The following is a 16,739-nucleotide window of genomic DNA, read 5'->3' as shown; positions in this document are numbered from 1 at the left end:
CATCATATAGTTCAGTCTTCCACTGATGCAAACTTCCAGTTGCTAAATCTTGATAATCAGGCCCAGGGACCCTGACCAATTTTTTCACTTGAACTTAATGACCCGATTGCCAACCTAGCTCAGTTAAGTGAACTCATCAGGAATTAAAGTTTAGCTGATTTTCATATTTATTTTTAAATTCACATCCTGCCCCTGCTTCAAGTCCATCTACTGTCTCATTCATGCCACTGTTATCTTGGGCTCAATTGCTCCAATAATCTCTTTGCTAATCTCCAGTCCTCGACAAATGTTAGTCCCCGCAAAGCTCTGTTGCATAGCCCACCTTGCATGAAGTCCCATTTGCTCATCACCCTCATATGTGCTGACCACCACATTCCAGGTCCCACCCCCACCCCAAGTTTAATATTCTCATCCTGGTTTATGAAATCTCTAAGATTTTGCCCCTTCCATGTCTTTGCAAGTTTTGTCAGCCCCTGAAAAACCCTCCTAAACTCCCTATCAGGCATCCACAGATAAACCAACACTGGGGTCACAGGGACAGCTATTGAGATGCAATATTGATGACCTTTCCCTAACTCAGTTCAGGGGCGCCAAGGCCAGGTGGAGCCTATTCCAGCTGAAATCAGCTATCCAAGCAAATACTAGGAATTGAACCAAGGATTCTCTTGGATACATGGCATTGTGCCACACTGGTGATACCTGTACCCACTAGATCATTAGGGGAGCTTCTCAAAATCTTTCTGAAATCATACAGGTTATTATCCAAGAAGATACTACAATTCAGTCTAACTTAAGACTCACCACTCTCCATTTCTTCCCTTCCAATTCAAGCATGGGTGGCTCTTTCTTAGCTGCAGGCTTTGGTGATGGAGTAGCTGCTTTGAATGGCTTTGGACCAGTGTGGACAGATACACTTGTTTCTCTTAACGTTGGGTTCTTGTGAGTTTTATTGCTATCCGGCACATGCTTCAGTCCTGAATTAACAGACACTTACAGCTTAATCCAAGATATATTTTTCTTCACATTTTCACTCATCTCCAGCTGTATGCATCTTAACCCCATTTGTAGAATAGCACTCTAGTGCAGAAGTACTCAAACTTTGTCTTCATAGGCCATTTTGGTGCACAATCATTGAGCCTCATGGACCACACAATGTTTCAAACCATTTGCAAGCACCCAAGATATTGCAGATAAATCCTAAATTAAGATACTGAGGTTATCTACTGAATAAGGCACTAGCACTAAATCATCCTTTTCCAAAGATTGTGGCTACAGGAAATTCAACAAATCAATATAAAAACCACAAATAGAGTTAGTGAGGCTTCATGGGCCAGAATGCTAGAGCGCAGGGGAGGCAGATGTGGTCAGTGGGCTGCAATTTGGGACACGCTGCTCTACAACATAAGTGTGCAATTCTTATTTACAGTCTTAGTTATATACAGCATCGTTGGAGTGTCTCTGTTGGAGTGCTTTTCCTTTACCACTTTGCACTCTTTCAAACAGATGTCCAAGTGAAAGTACATTAATTCATTCATTCTCCATTTCTGTTTTTGCAAGTGAATTACAATTTCCAAAAGTTAACTCTGCAAATATTTTCAAATTTCCATCGTCATTACTGAACCAACAGAATCTTCCACTTTACTGCTCCTCTACTGAATATAGCAACTTAGGTGCATTTTACTTCTCTTAAAGCCAATGGATACCACACTATATGAACTCACCAATAAATCAAAATTATGCTTTTCCTCTCAAAGAAAGGAAAGCCCTAAAGTTAACATTACATTTGTGCAGTCTATTCTGTTTATGGTCCAACTATCAGAATTCAGAAATATCTTTGGATTTAAGTTACTGTGGTCCATTTATACTAGGGTGGTGATTTCAAATTAGGTATCAAGACATGCAGTATATTACTTACTACTTGTAACACTTGCTCCCTTGTTAAGGTCTTCAAATAGAGCTGATCGTGAACTAGTCGAGTCCGAGAGAGAAGTTTCTGAAGGTGGAGGTGGTCCAGGAGGTGGAGGGGGGAGAGTTCCTCCCGATGGAGGTGGTGCAGGAGAAGATGCTTTAGGACCCTTGAAGGACAATTAGGGGGAAATGAAATCACTTTTCAAAACAATGAAGTGCATCCTATGAATACTGTTAATATGAGGCATGGAAAAGTTCAACACCAGTAGACACAGGGAAGCATCAACTTTAGCAAACCACTGCACTCAAGTGGGCAAAAGATCCTTCCATCATGGTCAAAACAAGAGAAAACCCAATGTAATTAAAAATCTGCTATTCACCATTTCACAGACCTCCCAAATTCACAACAAGTGCAGATATTTGTACTAAGATCCAGTAATTGCATAATGGTTCGAGGCAAGTATGTGGCTTTACCCTCATTCCTTAAGTTTCACAATTTAGACACGGGCTGGCAGTTTGGGGGAGACATTGATTACTGCCAAAATAAAGTATTTTAAATAATCCCATCATTGGGGTGTGATTTTTCTTGACAAGATTTAAAAGAAACCAGAAAAAAAAGAGATAAGAGTATTGGTTACAGGTCCTCCCTTAAAATGAAACATCTTGCTTGAACTGTAACAGATACAGTACAAAGGGACTCAAGGTGAATCCTTGCTCAGAGCTCTCTGTATATGTCACAAAATTGTTTGAAACAGTATTCAGAATTATTAAAATTTATAACACAAAGAGGCAATTGCTTCAATTGTTTCATTCATATTCCTATTAAAATCCATTACATACTCCATTTCCAATATTTTCAGTGAGATAATCCATATTCTAATAACAGCCTGCATACAAAACTATTCCATCATTCTCTTAATCTTCAATTTATATTCTAACAACTCACCAACTAGTGGAAATAGTTTTCCTCTTGACTTTATCAAAGCTAAATGCCCTTCAGATGTCCTCTTAACATTTCCTGTCCTAACTAAGAGAGCTTCACTTTTGTAGATTCTCCTTGATCTAAAGCCTCATGTTTAGTGCACATTTTGATTTATGGTAAATTTCTAAAAAAAGTGTAGTGAATATGGTTTTTAAACAATAGATCAGGGTTGATATTAGATGAAGGGAGCTTTTGCATGACACAGCAGAAACTCTAGGTGGTGCAATTGCAGTGCAAGTTCATGTTACAGCCCATGCAGAAATAGACAGTTGTATAACAATCCATTAACAATAATGATGGAAGCCACTGATTGAAAATCATTTCCAGTGACAAACCTAGGGGGTGCACTGGGTATGACTGAACAACCTATAGCTCTGCAGTTAATAATCCACTTTCCATAGCACTATACCACATGTTTACAACACAAATGGTCCATTATGTCAGTGCCAGATTTTTGGATTGTTTCAGCAAAAAGCAATTCTTGTATTGGGAATCTTAAAGTATTGAGTGGAGAAGATGGGCAACAAGATCAAAAACATTCTGTGTCACACAACCTTACTCCAAGAGAATAGTTTAAATCCCAGGAGCCATACCACAAAGTGAAAAAACGGTCAGTATTGTTTCAACATCATGATGTCCATAAACTATGATTTAATGGAATTGTTGCGATTAGCCCAGTAATTAACACTATTATTTGGTACTTGAGTGCAATTGGCCATTGCAGTTCCATTCATAGCTGCCAAAGACAGTTACTACTTTGAATTCTCCAGCATCTGACTATTTTTCTTAGAAGGGCATGTTTATCATTTTGTGCAATTGAAACCACCTGTTAAGTGATAAACTTCAATGCATAGTTTTGAAAATCATGCAAACTGCCTTAAACCAGCAAGCTCCATTCAGATTATGGTCCTTTTCCCCCACCACCCCCTTGGGCAGTTTGAGCAAGCTACAACATCCCTGCTCTCGTATTTTCTACTCAATTATCCCCTCCTTGCCAATTCCATCTTTGCTTTCAAAAAACCACAAAGAAATCTCCCTGATTTCACATTTCTCTCTATTCTCTTGTCCTACCTCATCAACTTCCTCCTCACAGCAGTTTGGAGACTTATTGCACAATAAGTAGATAGTTAACCAAAACCATCCAGGACTACAATCTTTTAATCCTGAAGCTAATGAAGCTTTAAACTCAGCCAGTTTCAATCTTCGGGTAACTTAGCTTATTCAAGAAATCTCCATGCACAATTAATTTCATGCATATTTCTAACCAATATGCAAAATGAATAAAGTATCTGCTTTTAGTGGGAATGTCTAAAAGACCACACCATTTAAGTTTTAGTTAAAGTATTAGATACTTATAAACACTCATTTCCAGATGAGGAGCATGTATTGCAGTTGACTAATTTCCATGCTGCCACTTCTGCAAGTAAATGGGTCCCTTAATGATGGTCAGAGTATCTGTTCCACATGCTCCCATTTCCCCAAAGTAATTTTTGAATACTGTAATTTGAAAATTCAGAGTAATCTTTTACTCAGGATGAAAGTCTTTGAGCTCCCAATACACTGGAGAGTAAATGCATCAAAGGCACAGCATGCAGATTACAACATCCCAGGTTTGGTTCCTAATATCTACCATTACCTTATCTTAAGGTAGGGAGCAAATGAGACATAACTAATGGCCTCAGCATCCCTGGACTGAGGGGAGGAATATCAGAATTAAGTTGCTGTCTTCATGCCAAATCCTCAACAGCAAAAAGTAGGATATTTTACTGTGGCAGCCAAGGGCAAGAATGAAAAGCATGAGTAGCCGATGATGACAACATCATTTCACCAGATGCCCACACAAACAGGAAATTTCAAGCAGGGATCACTGACTCGCAACAATTGCATTAACAGTGATTCTTGCAAAGCTAGTAAGAGATGAACTGGTGCATTCCCTTTACTAACACTGGCTGAACTCCATGAACTTGATGCCAACCTGGTCTGTATGGCTCAATATGACAGGAATATTCTAGTGAGCCAGAGGAGACCAGCACCAAATCATTCCATACAGAAAACTAGGGCACTTACAGTCTTGCTCCATGAAAGCCCAGTGGTGTGGTTTGCTTTGATGTATGCTTGAAGTTCAGTCCAGAAGCTTATATAGGCCTTAACCCATTCCACATGCTTTTTATCACTGAAATTGAAAAGAGTTAGTCAGGTTAAATATCACTTATCTACAAGCTTCTCCTTCCATCTATCTTTATTTGTTTTTCTGTGCAACTCACCTCTTACCCCAATGACAGTACATCTCATCTATATACAAGCAGGAAATTTGAGTTGGGGTGGAATTTATGGCAGAGGTGCTGGGAGCTTCAATGCTGGGAGCAGCAGGTATTTCTATCACTATCCTGCTGCATCTAGCTCTGGGTCCAGACAAATAATGGCTTGCCCTGGAGTTGCTACTACAGTGACTGTGGTTGAGAAAAAACCAACAGCCAGAGTCTTGGAGGAGTTAAAAATTTTCAAGTAGGAAGAATTAAACAACTGGATGGTTATGGATCTACTGTTATAGATCTTTTCTTTGTTGCTTAGTGCAATATTTGTGATTTTGCATCATTATTCAAGGCAGTTGGGGATGATTCACCCAAACTCCCCCTTCCCAGTCTTCCCCTTGATGTCCCCACTTCCATTTCCAGACTGATTCTGATTTTAAAATGTTATTTTCAAAACCAAGTGCAGAGGCTGGCTGCAGAGTATGAGCAGGCAGGGAACACAGGGATGGGTTCTGGTATCCACATGTGGGAAATTTAATACAGTTTAGAACATAGGAAAGGAGTAGGCCTTTTGACACTTTGAGCCTGCTCCACCATTCAATAAGATCATGGCTGATGTGATTGGGGCCTTAAATCCGCTTTCCTGTCTGCCCCCCATAACCCTCTACTCCTTGCCAATCAAAAATCTGTCTATCTCAACCTTGAATATATTCAGTGACCCTGCTCACTGAGAAGAGAATTCTAAACACTAACAGCCCTCAAGAAACTCCTCATCTCTGCCTTAAATGGGAGACCCCTTATTTTGAAACTGTACCACCTAATCCTAGATTTCTCCACCAGGGAAAACATCCTCCCGGACCCCTCAATCTTTGCATAGATGGACCAGAAATGAGTAATGTGGGGGTACCATGAAGGACAGAATCTGTTTGCACAGTTTACAGATAGGAATTTACAGATAAAAGTATATCTTCGTGTACATGAAGAATTGCATAAAATATTCATGGAAAGTTAACTGCAAAAAAAAAATAGCTGCCATTTTGAGTTCAGGATCATCTTTAAGGTTACAACTGAAAGATCAAATGATACATGCCAATTTATTTTGCTATTCTGACATTACATTCTGTAGCATTACCAATACCAAAATTTTTGAAAGATTCACCTGTGGATCACCACATGCTTACTCTGACTCTGGTTCACCAACAAGACTGAGGTAATTGGTAGACAGAAACAAAGAGAAAGAAAAATGATGCTTTTATGACCTGGGTATTATATAATTATTACAGGATTATCCAAATTGAAGTATGTGGACACAAAGCATCAACTTTAAAAACATCACTATATATTCAAAATACTTCAATTTTAGTTGTTCTTTTTGTATTGTTGATGTGGATATGTAGAAACTATGTACAGTTTAGAAGATCTGAGGATTTTGGTTTAAATTATGAGATAAAAATAATAAAGTTGCCACTATGCTACTCTGGAAAATTATGTACAGCAAATTAACCCAGGAAAATAAACATTTTAAGATTCAAAATTTTCTAAGTGCAAAAGGAGCCCAGGGGGAATGATAATAAATGGCAGTCATACGTGTCTTTGTACTCCTTCAGAACCCTATTGGTATAAAACGTAGCAGCGTCGGTCATCTCCTTAACATAAGGACCAGGTTTGGGAGCCTAGAAGGAAAAAGTCTTCGTTAGTTCTCACATAAAATCATATTGTTCTTTACTCATGGAATGCCACAATTTTACAATGTTATGTACAGAAGCTGTAGTGCCGCCTCATGATTCCAAAGAGAAAAGCATTCACACATACAATACCCACCACTTACACCATCTATGCTCATCATGGGCAACCACCCAAGAGTAGCGTTAACCATGGGCAACCACAAGGTGAGGTACACTAACCTTTTTCCATTTACATAGGACTCAATTACAGGCAGTTCAACAAGTTTTCTGCACTTCACTAATCTCTTCTATTTACCAATTTAAAAAAGGTTCTGCTAATTTTGGGCAAAGTCAGGTCATTAAACAATCAGCTGTTTGCACCTGAATGAGATTATTTTCATTGATACTGATTCAGATGCAGTTGCTAACACTTACAAGAGGCAACTGCAAAATGGAGAGTTCATGCATTCTGCAGAAAGCCCTTTGTAAGAAAAATGCATGAGAAAAGTTCATCACTCCATGTCAAAAATATCTTGATAGTCAGATGAGATGTTCGCACGAATCACATCAATTGGTTACGTTCAAATAAGACACATAGGTTTTTTAGCAATGAAACAATTACAGTTTGAATGCCCATCATGTATAACAGGTAAATTGTGTCAACACCAACAGGCCTATAATTGGTAGGGATTGTGCCCACAAGACAGTTTGCTTTCACTTTGCTCATCTTCAGGCTGCACACACTTTGCCATTTTGCCCAACAAACAAGTGATTTTATGAGAGCCAAACTAATCCAGGCAGAGTGTCAATTTGCACCTCTTAATACTGGGAACTAAACCGGGAATAGAATTTATAGAATTTTAATTTTTTTTTTAAAGTTTACTTAAACCTTGAAATTGAATAAATCTCTAAGTTAAGTAGCTATCAAAGTGTCCATATATGAAAAATGAGCAAGTCTTGTATCAAATATAATGATTGCATGCCATATCAAATTAGATCACTGCTCTCCTATTAACACTACTGAGCAAAATAGCTTGCTTAGTTGAACAAATAGAATACTTACAATTGCCAACCATCCCAGACCAGGAATGCTCTCACTAATTGCCGATAGATGATTGAACTGTTTGCTTGCACGTTTTTTCTCTCTGAATTCTTGGATCTGAAGAATTTTATTGGAGAGAGGCTGAAGTAGCTGGGTCAATTCATTCTGCAAAAACAAAAGACGGATAAACAGGACTATATTTGCAGAAGACTAATCCATACAGCAAAAGAAATAACAAGTTAAATGCAGAGCTTGAAAAGAAGCAAAGTACTTCACTCAAAACAGAGCTCACCACATGCAGGTCAGCTGCAGATAAAAATCACATAATGACTGTGGACCACCTTGGTTCTAGTTTGAAAATTCTCTGCTCCAGAACAAATGCAACAGTCCTTGCCAAAAGGAAATGAATATACTGTTTGCCCTCAGAAAACAGCAACACTGGAAGCTTGTCAACAGCAAGTGAAAAAATGTATTCAAAGTAATCGACCTTCAGGATCTCTTCTTTCCCCACTCACCCAAACCCACTTGGTTCCTTGCGATGGCAGAGTCAAAAATCAGCAATAATGTGGGTAAACCAAGGGCGACAAACCAAATCTGATGCAAGTGAGAAACACTGCTTGAGCTGCATGGCTACTAAGAAGCAAACTAATCTCAACATTAAAGTCAATTCATATTCAGTTATTGGTTGAATATTTTTGTTGATTACCTAGGATTAAATTTTGGTTCTGTTTTAAAAAAAGAATCATTTAGGAAACTTACATCATAGAACACTAATACAAGACACTCTCATTAAAGCTGTTTCAAAATAAATCCCTGATGTTAATTAAATCTTTCAGAAAATCATAGGAAAATTTTCAAAAAATACCCTATTCAGAAATATTATAAATGATCATAATGAATATCAAAATTATAACTATACATCCCCATTGCTATGTACAGAACCAAATTTGCAGAAGTCAACCTCCAGCAGATCTTTCACTTAAGCAGATAAAGGCTAATTCAAGTAAGAATAGTCAGAACTGCATGGCAGCTTAGACTGATCAGGTCATCTTCATTATCTTCTCAGCAGCTTGCATTTACATACACATACAAATTAGGAGGAGTTGGCCACTCAGCCCCTGGAGCCTGCTCCACCATTCAATAAAATTATGGCTGACTTGACTGTAACCTCAACTCCCATTCCTGCCTACCCCCGAGAAACTTTCACCACTTGCTAATCAAGAATCTATCTAGCTTTGAATATTTTGAAGGCAGAGACTCTGCATTCACTACCTTTTGAGGAACAGTGTTCCAAAGAATCTCAACACTCAAAAAAACTCATCTCGTTCTTAAACGAGCAACCCCTTACTTCTAAGCAGCGACCCCTACTTTTAGATTCTCCCACAAGAGGAAACATCCTCTCCACATCCATCCTGTCAAGATCCCTCAGGATTTTAAAGGTTTCAATCAAGCTGCCTTTTACTCTTCTAAACTCTAATGGATACAAGCCTAACCTGTGCAACCTTTCCTCATAAGATAACCCATCCATTCTTGGTATTAGTCTAATAAATGTTCTCTGAACTGCTTCTAACACATTTACATCTTTCCTTAAATAAAGGAGGTCAGTACAGAACACTGTGCTCCAGATGTGATCTCACCAGTGCTCTGTACAACTGAAGCATAGTCTCCCTACTTTTGTATTCAATTCCCCTTGCAATAAATTATAACATTCTATTAGTTTTCCTAATATACTTGCTGTACCTGTAGACCAGCCTTTTGTGATTCAGAGGAATCTGGGTGGTCCAGTGCATGAATCTCAGAACTCTGCAATCTCACCTTTTAGATAATAAGCTTTTTTTTTAAATTCTTCCTGCCAAAATGGATGAATTTCACAGATAACATAATTATACCCCATTTGTCAAACCTTTGTCCACTCATTTAACCTATGTGCTTTTGTAGCCTCCTTACATCCTCTTCGACTTACTTTCCTACCTATTTGTGTGTCATCAGCAAATTTAGCAACCACTCCTTTGGTCCCTTCATCCGAGTCATTTATATAAATTGTAAAAAAGTTGAGGACCCAGCATTGATCCTGTGGCACACCACTCGTCACATCCTGCCAACCAGAAAAACTCATTTATGCCAACTCTGCTTCCTGTTAGCTAGCCAATCTTCTATCCATGTCAATATGGTTACCCCCACACCATGAACTTTTATTTTCTGCAATAACCTTTGATGTGGTGCTTTATCAAATGCCTTCTGGAAATTTAAGTACAGTATATCCACCAGTTCCCCTTTATCCACAACACGTGATTCCTTCAAAGAACTCCAATAAATTGGTTAAACATGATTTCCCTTTACAAGAAATTTGTTGGTTTTGCTTCAACACTAATTTCCCATTAGGAAAGGTAGCCTTTATTGGGTTTTTAAAAAAAATGTTAGTTAGCTAACAGAAACCTGTTATGCCCTCTGATATTGCTTACAGACAAAAATATTTGTGATCAATTATTTTCATTTTCCTTATCAATTTACTTCTGTAATTCATGGACAAAGATGAAAAACCGGTTATGTCACCTATACAAACATATTTGTCCTTTACTGTTATTACAGCCAGAATAACAGCAGCGGTATGCAAATGAAGGGAACCAAAAGGACAGTGGGTTCTTGAAAAAGAATGCTATTATTGTCATAGTACCTTTTGGTAAATTTTAAGATGTTGAGGACTAGTGCAGTCTTAAAGAGAAAACTATTGATCTCTTTTATACATGGCATTTCTGTTCAGTTTATTGTCTAGTTGAAGAAGAGGCTCCAAAAAAAAAGTATTCCCTAGCTATTGCACTAAAACAAACAAACAAACAAAGTCAGCCCACAATACGTCTCCATAGTAGAACTTGAATCCATGACCTCCTGATTCAGGCAAGTGCACTACCAGAAACGAACACGTTTTAAAAAAAAAGCCTGTACTCAAATCTACTAGCTAGCAATGAAAACTTCAGGCGAATTTACATTTGAACAAATACAAGTAGTATTTTGCTTTTAACCAAATTATGCAAAATGGGATTCCCATTTTGCAACTTGACAAGTAGCCAAATCTTCAATTGAATATTAACTTGACACTTTTAAAAAGAGTATTCAAACTAAGATAGATGAAATTTAATCAAAAGCGGCATTCAACTTTTGAATCAGAATGCTGCAATGTAGAGGGAGCACAAATAGTCACAAATCTAAAAAGTATTGCCACTCTGACGAAAATAAATAAAGTTAGCCTTTGAAAAATTTGAAACCAGACAAGTGGGCAAAGGGATCCTAAGTGAAATGACCATGAGGTCCCCAAAAATAGTTTGCAATAAGTAAATCAAAAATACACAAGTCTGTGCTCTAGCATTACATAGTATTCTCACAAAAGGAGCCATCAGTAGTGTTAGTGTGGTAAAGTAAAATACTTGCAACAGTAGAGTGTGTTTTTTGAGGCTAATGTTAAATTAGTATAAAAAGGACAGTTTTACCCTGTATGTCTTATGTGGTATATTTGATGTAATATGCTTGTTGGTAGCTGAAGACTGCGAAATGTATATCACCCAAACACAATCTAATCTGCATATATTTTAAATGGAAACAGCCTTTTTAAATCAGCTTTTATCCTAGTACAAATGTTAATTAATTACAGACAATAGTTAAAGCCTTGGAAAGTAGAAAAACACATTAAAACTTCAACTTAATACAAAGGTGAATTTGAAATATAGAGAGAAGTACTGGAATAAATCCAAACTTTGAAACAAATTTCCTAATGGCCCTAGAATGACTCAATATTTCATTAGTAGAATTTTATTGGCAAAACCATGGCTAAACATGGGTCCTGATTCTTGATACACCAAATGCAGCATGAGCACCCTTTATTTTCCTGTTACCTGTCACTAGGTCCTTTGCAGCAGGAAAATTGCTATAGGTTTCAATATTGATGAAACTTTCACTTATTAACCGAAGGGGATAAGATCCTTCAACCTTCCTAGAAGGAACTGTAGTCATAAAGCTTACCTAACATCATACACATCAACAGAAGGTAAATATTAAAAAAAGAATGGTTGTGTCACACATTTTAAGCATGGAGACAGTCATACTGCCACTGATTTTCAATGTGTTTTGTACATTAAACACTTACACATTCCAGTTGTTCTAACTTGCTACCCTTTCCAAAACTGTTACAATGCGGACGTGGTTGCACCAAGTATAATGCACTGTACTGCCTCATTTACCTGGAGTATTTACTGCTAAAGCACAGACTGTTGTATTTTACAGTACCCAATATTAGCATCTATTTTGAGGTGACCCAACATTTTAGAATGCACTTACGCAATCTTGTATTTGTTTTTTTCAAAAAGTCAGGTAAGAAAGGTGCTGGCAGAGGGAGACGTCAGATTAACCATTTTATGGATGATTGGGATTGCAGCTCATAATTAGCAGCTATTTTTAGTCTTGTATTAAACCTCAATTAGTCTCCAGTGGGAATTTTGGCGAGGATAAACAACCAAACATTGCAGTGTTACAGTTCATTTATCAGGATTGCCACAGCTTTAATAAACTACATGAGAACATTTCCAATCACAGAATCTCATGCAAAGTACCTACCGATGCTTTTAATCCGATTGTCTCCCTATTGGTGCCCACGCCAATGATGTAACTGACCAAAAAAAATTTTTTAAATACACTTACTGAAACAGCCTGAACAATACAACTTTAAAAGGCTTAAACCCCCAACCAGAAATGAGCTCAATAACTTTCCCACTGGGTAGTACGATAACCAGGCCAAGACTGCCCAAATTCAATTTTACATACTAGCTCTGCAACCAGATTGCTGGCTGGATTCAAATGGAGGCTCTGGATATGAAAATAAGCCAAGAAATGAGTAGGCCATATTGCCTCTCAAGCCTGCCCATTATTCAAAAAGATCATGGCCGATCTTTTAACTTCAATTTTCTGCCCTATCTTCATATCCCTCGATTCTTGTACTTCCAGAGGTGCCTTGAATACATACAACGACTGAGCATCCAAAGCTCGCAATCTCAAAAGTCAAACTTTTAAACCACACCATTCAGCCTTGTACTTGTTCTTAGTTGATGAAGCACAGAGATGCAGCTTAGCATAACTTAGGTTCCAAGAAAAACATACTGGATCCTGCTTCACCACATAGATGCGAAATAGATGTACAAATAGTAGAAGCAGAAGTAATGTGCTTAGCATTAACATAGATTTGGGAAGCACTATTTAACCAAGTTCAACAGAAGCAGTGAATGCAGGATGCATTTACTTTTAGATCTTCCCCCCTCTGTTTGCATGCACAATCTTTGGCCAAAGTGACCTGCTACTAAACAGCTGCAATGGAGATTGAATCAGCTCCTAAGTAATATGTAAGGAGGGAAAAAAGGCTTGCACTAACACAGCATGTCCATATGACATCTTAAATTACTTTACTGGCAATGAATACTTTTTGGTGTAGCACTGATGATTCAGGAACCACTGCAACCAATTTATGCACAGCAAAGTTTCACAGACAGCAATGTGAGTGACCAGATAACTGTGGCATTGGTTGAAGGATAAAAACTGGCAAGAACTCATGTTCTTCTATGACATAATGCCACAGGATCTTGTGTCCACCTGAGAGGTTTAAGGTCTCATCTGAAAAATGGCACCTTCAACAGTGCAACACTTCCTCAGCACTTGCACTGGAGCATCAACCTAGGTTATGCTCAAGCCTCTTTTAACTCAAAAGCAAAAGTGCTCTCATGGAACCATGAGTTATACCAGATAGAACCCTCTGCAATATTCTAACTGATCCCAGTCTCTAATGTGCACCTCCTTGATTGCAGAGAGATTTTTAAGCCAAGGTGTGGGTACTCACAAACAGACTTTCACTATCACCTACAAGATGCACAGGACACCATCAAAACATGTTCAAACTAATCAAAGGAGGTGATGGTAATGGCTGGTTATAAAATATCCACACAATTTCTAAGTTATAAACGCTAAGTGATGAAGCAATGAAAATATTCTTGGGTCTAAAAACCAATCTGCCAGTTACAGGAGACAAATTTCTAAAATTGAAACGTTCCACAAGCAGATACAACATCCATCAGATCCATCACCTACCACTGGAGGCTGCTGGCATTTGGAAGCAGTCACCAGGAATGCTCTCTCCATCTTCACAGCTTCAGTCACCATGTTGGCCTAAACAAACAGTAAAACAGAAACAAAACTAAATACACCACAAAGTCTTATCAGATTATTAGTCCTCACATGTATAAATTTACACATTTAGATGAAAACAGAGGTTCAAACATAGAGATTATATTTCAGTTTGTAACAATTTTCTGTTATCACATTTTAACTTTGGTTCAATGTGAATGCAAGCAAGGATGCAAAATGGAAATCGATGATTCACATTGTTTATGCCATTGAACATCCCAGTATTGCTAATCAGTACTCCCATCACTGGCAATAGTTAGAAAAGTTTAATCCAATTTGATTAACCATCCTAACATTAAATTACCATTAGAAGAGAAAGGCTTCTAAAAGTACTTTCATGCAGTTATTTGAAAGGCTGAGCATTTGTAACTTTTATGGACTAGATCATTCACAATGCCTACAGAAGGGTACTAATAGTTGCTCAGCCCACCAACAGCTAGAAGAAGAGGTGACAACTTCTATTGTCAACAATGATGCACAAGCACCAGTAAAAACTCCCATCTTTATAGTTAGGTTTCAGCACCTCTGTATTCAACAGCTTCGCCTTCTTTCATTTATAAAGCTCCTGCTGGCAGCAATGCTATATTGTTAATGTATCATGCTGCTAATTTCTTTTGTCACTGTACATGTGGGTTTAAAAAACCAGGTTTGTTCACAGAAAGTAGTATAACTGGTTTGGATATAAATCCAGTAAATAAATAGTATTGCTTAGTGAGTTAGGATACATTGCTTTACAACAATAAAATCTTATCAATAAACAGTAATACTCATTCCTGCAAAGCCTCAAGGAATTCATAATTGTTTTAGCCAGTCAATTTTGATTATGGGCATTTCTCCCTTTCTCAGTTTTCTCTTCTACCTTTCTTCCTCCACATTATTAAGCCTTTCTCTCTCAAATTGAACTGTGTATCAGAGACACAAGGCCAAAGTAACTCCATAGACAATCTGCAACATAATATCGTGATGGCCCATGTGCTTTTGGGGGAGAAAAAACTATTTAGGTTGGGGTGGCGATCCCTTTAGGAATGTGCACAGTCTGTGTCTAGTCTAGGTTACATTGTAGTTTGTCACAGCAGATTGCTGTAAATCCAGTTCAATAGCTTTGATTCATTTATGCACTTACTAGTTAATAGATCACTTCAGTAGTGTCTAGCCTAAGTAATGACTTAGTGAATTGTTAATTTCACCATTTTCTGTTCACAATCTCATTGTCACACTTGACTCCAAAATGAGCTGCCAACCTCATGTGCTTGCCATCACTAAGACTGCCTATTTCTATAACAATCTTCTGACTTTGTGCCAGTTCATCTGCTGCCTTCATTACCTCTAGCATGGACTATTCCAATGCAACGTTGGCTGGTCTCCCACATTCTACCTCTGCAAACTCCAAGTTATCCAAAACTCACACCAAGTTCCATTCACCTATTACCCAGTGTTCACTGACCTACACTGACTCCCAGTCAAACACCACCTTGATTTTAAAATTCTCATCCTGGTTTCAAATCCTTCCATGGCCTCATCCCTCCATACCTCTAATTTCCTCCAGCCCCATAACCCTGCAAGATATCTGCAGTCCTCTGGTCTCCAGTATTCGATTTTAATTTTTCTGTGCCTTAGCTAAGCTGGAATACACTTCTTAGACCTCTCCAGTCCACTTGCTTCCGTAAAACCTACCTCTTTGACCAAGCTTTTGGTCACCTGACCTAATATCTCATGTGGCTCAGTGTCATATTTTACTTTACAATGCTTCTGAAGTGTCTTGGAATGTTTAATTGCATTTATATATAGTGCCTTTAATGTAAGTAGTTTTTGTCTGAAATGGAGACAATCACAAGGTCACATAATAATTAGGAGTAGCCAAGGAATTACAAGGGGGTCTTTCATCAATCTATTCCTTTTCCTGAAGGTACTGCCGCTCTGGGGTGTAGTACCACAGATTCCAATAAATCTCTAGTTTCTCATGAACTGAACATTCATTATGTACAAGCTTAAATATTAAATAAGCATGCTGGTTAAGCATCTTCACAGTAACGCTCACCTCCTACAAGTAGATTTTTCCTGCTCTATCCTGGTCATGTGGGTTACGGGTACAATTGAAGGGAGCATTAGATTTTTTACCTTTCAAGCACCATGCCGTTTAGATCACTTTTCTACTTGAGTTCAATTAACTCAGCACATGAGGATTAAAACTTAGACTTCCTTACTGTGTTTGTTCAATACAAATCCAGACTATTTACCTAGTGAGGTAGCAGAGAAGAATGCTTGAAGCAATTTTTTCCTCAAATCTAGTAACAGTTTAACCACAGTCACTGTTCAGCCTACTTTTACACAAGGTGCAAATCCCCCACCCAAAACACGACCATTATCAGAAACTATTATAGTGATGGGCCTGCCTCTCATTCAGACATCACTTAAAAACAGAATTACTTACATGTTCTCCAACATCGCCACCAATTTCTTTGCTTAGTTTCAAATATGTTGCCACTGGCCCATCAAGCAGCTCATCAAATGCCTCTACAAAAGGAGCAAGCTCTGTACAAATGAGACCACAGACCCAAATTAATATAATGCACTATTATAATGCAACAAAATTACTCAAGATTAAAGAATGCACATTAATGTGTCTTTGTAGGGTAATCTAAACAGGCAATTACATGGCTTCCACAGGGATC

General features: G+C 38.0%; 1 protein-coding gene across 3 annotated transcripts in view; it reads right to left on the bottom strand.

Moving 5' to 3' along the window:
- The window catches only part of cap1 (CAP, adenylate cyclase-associated protein 1 (yeast)), a 41,626-nt gene that overhangs the window by 15,472 nt on the left and 9,415 nt on the right, over positions 1–16,739 (bottom strand). For all 3 annotated transcript variants that reach the window (XM_041212820.1, XM_041212822.1, XM_041212821.1), the window contains exons 3-9: positions 16,499–16,599; positions 13,972–14,049; positions 7,870–8,013; positions 6,730–6,815; positions 4,958–5,063; positions 1,916–2,075; positions 802–974 (exon numbers count right to left, since the gene is read on the bottom strand). In XM_041212820.1, coding sequence (XP_041068754.1) covers positions 802–974; positions 1,916–2,075; positions 4,958–5,063; positions 6,730–6,815; positions 7,870–8,013; positions 13,972–14,049; positions 16,499–16,599 — 848 coding nt within the window. The remainder of the gene's footprint in view (positions 1–801; positions 975–1,915; positions 2,076–4,957; positions 5,064–6,729; positions 6,816–7,869; positions 8,014–13,971; positions 14,050–16,498; positions 16,600–16,739) is intronic.

The sequence above is a fragment of the Carcharodon carcharias genome, chromosome 19 (genome assembly GCF_017639515.1).
Source record: "Carcharodon carcharias isolate sCarCar2 chromosome 19, sCarCar2.pri, whole genome shotgun sequence".
In the NCBI taxonomy this organism is placed as follows: domain Eukaryota; kingdom Metazoa; phylum Chordata; class Chondrichthyes; order Lamniformes; family Lamnidae; genus Carcharodon; species Carcharodon carcharias.
Note: the sequence above shows the minus strand (reverse complement) of the source record. Positions and strands in the feature narration are given on the sequence as shown.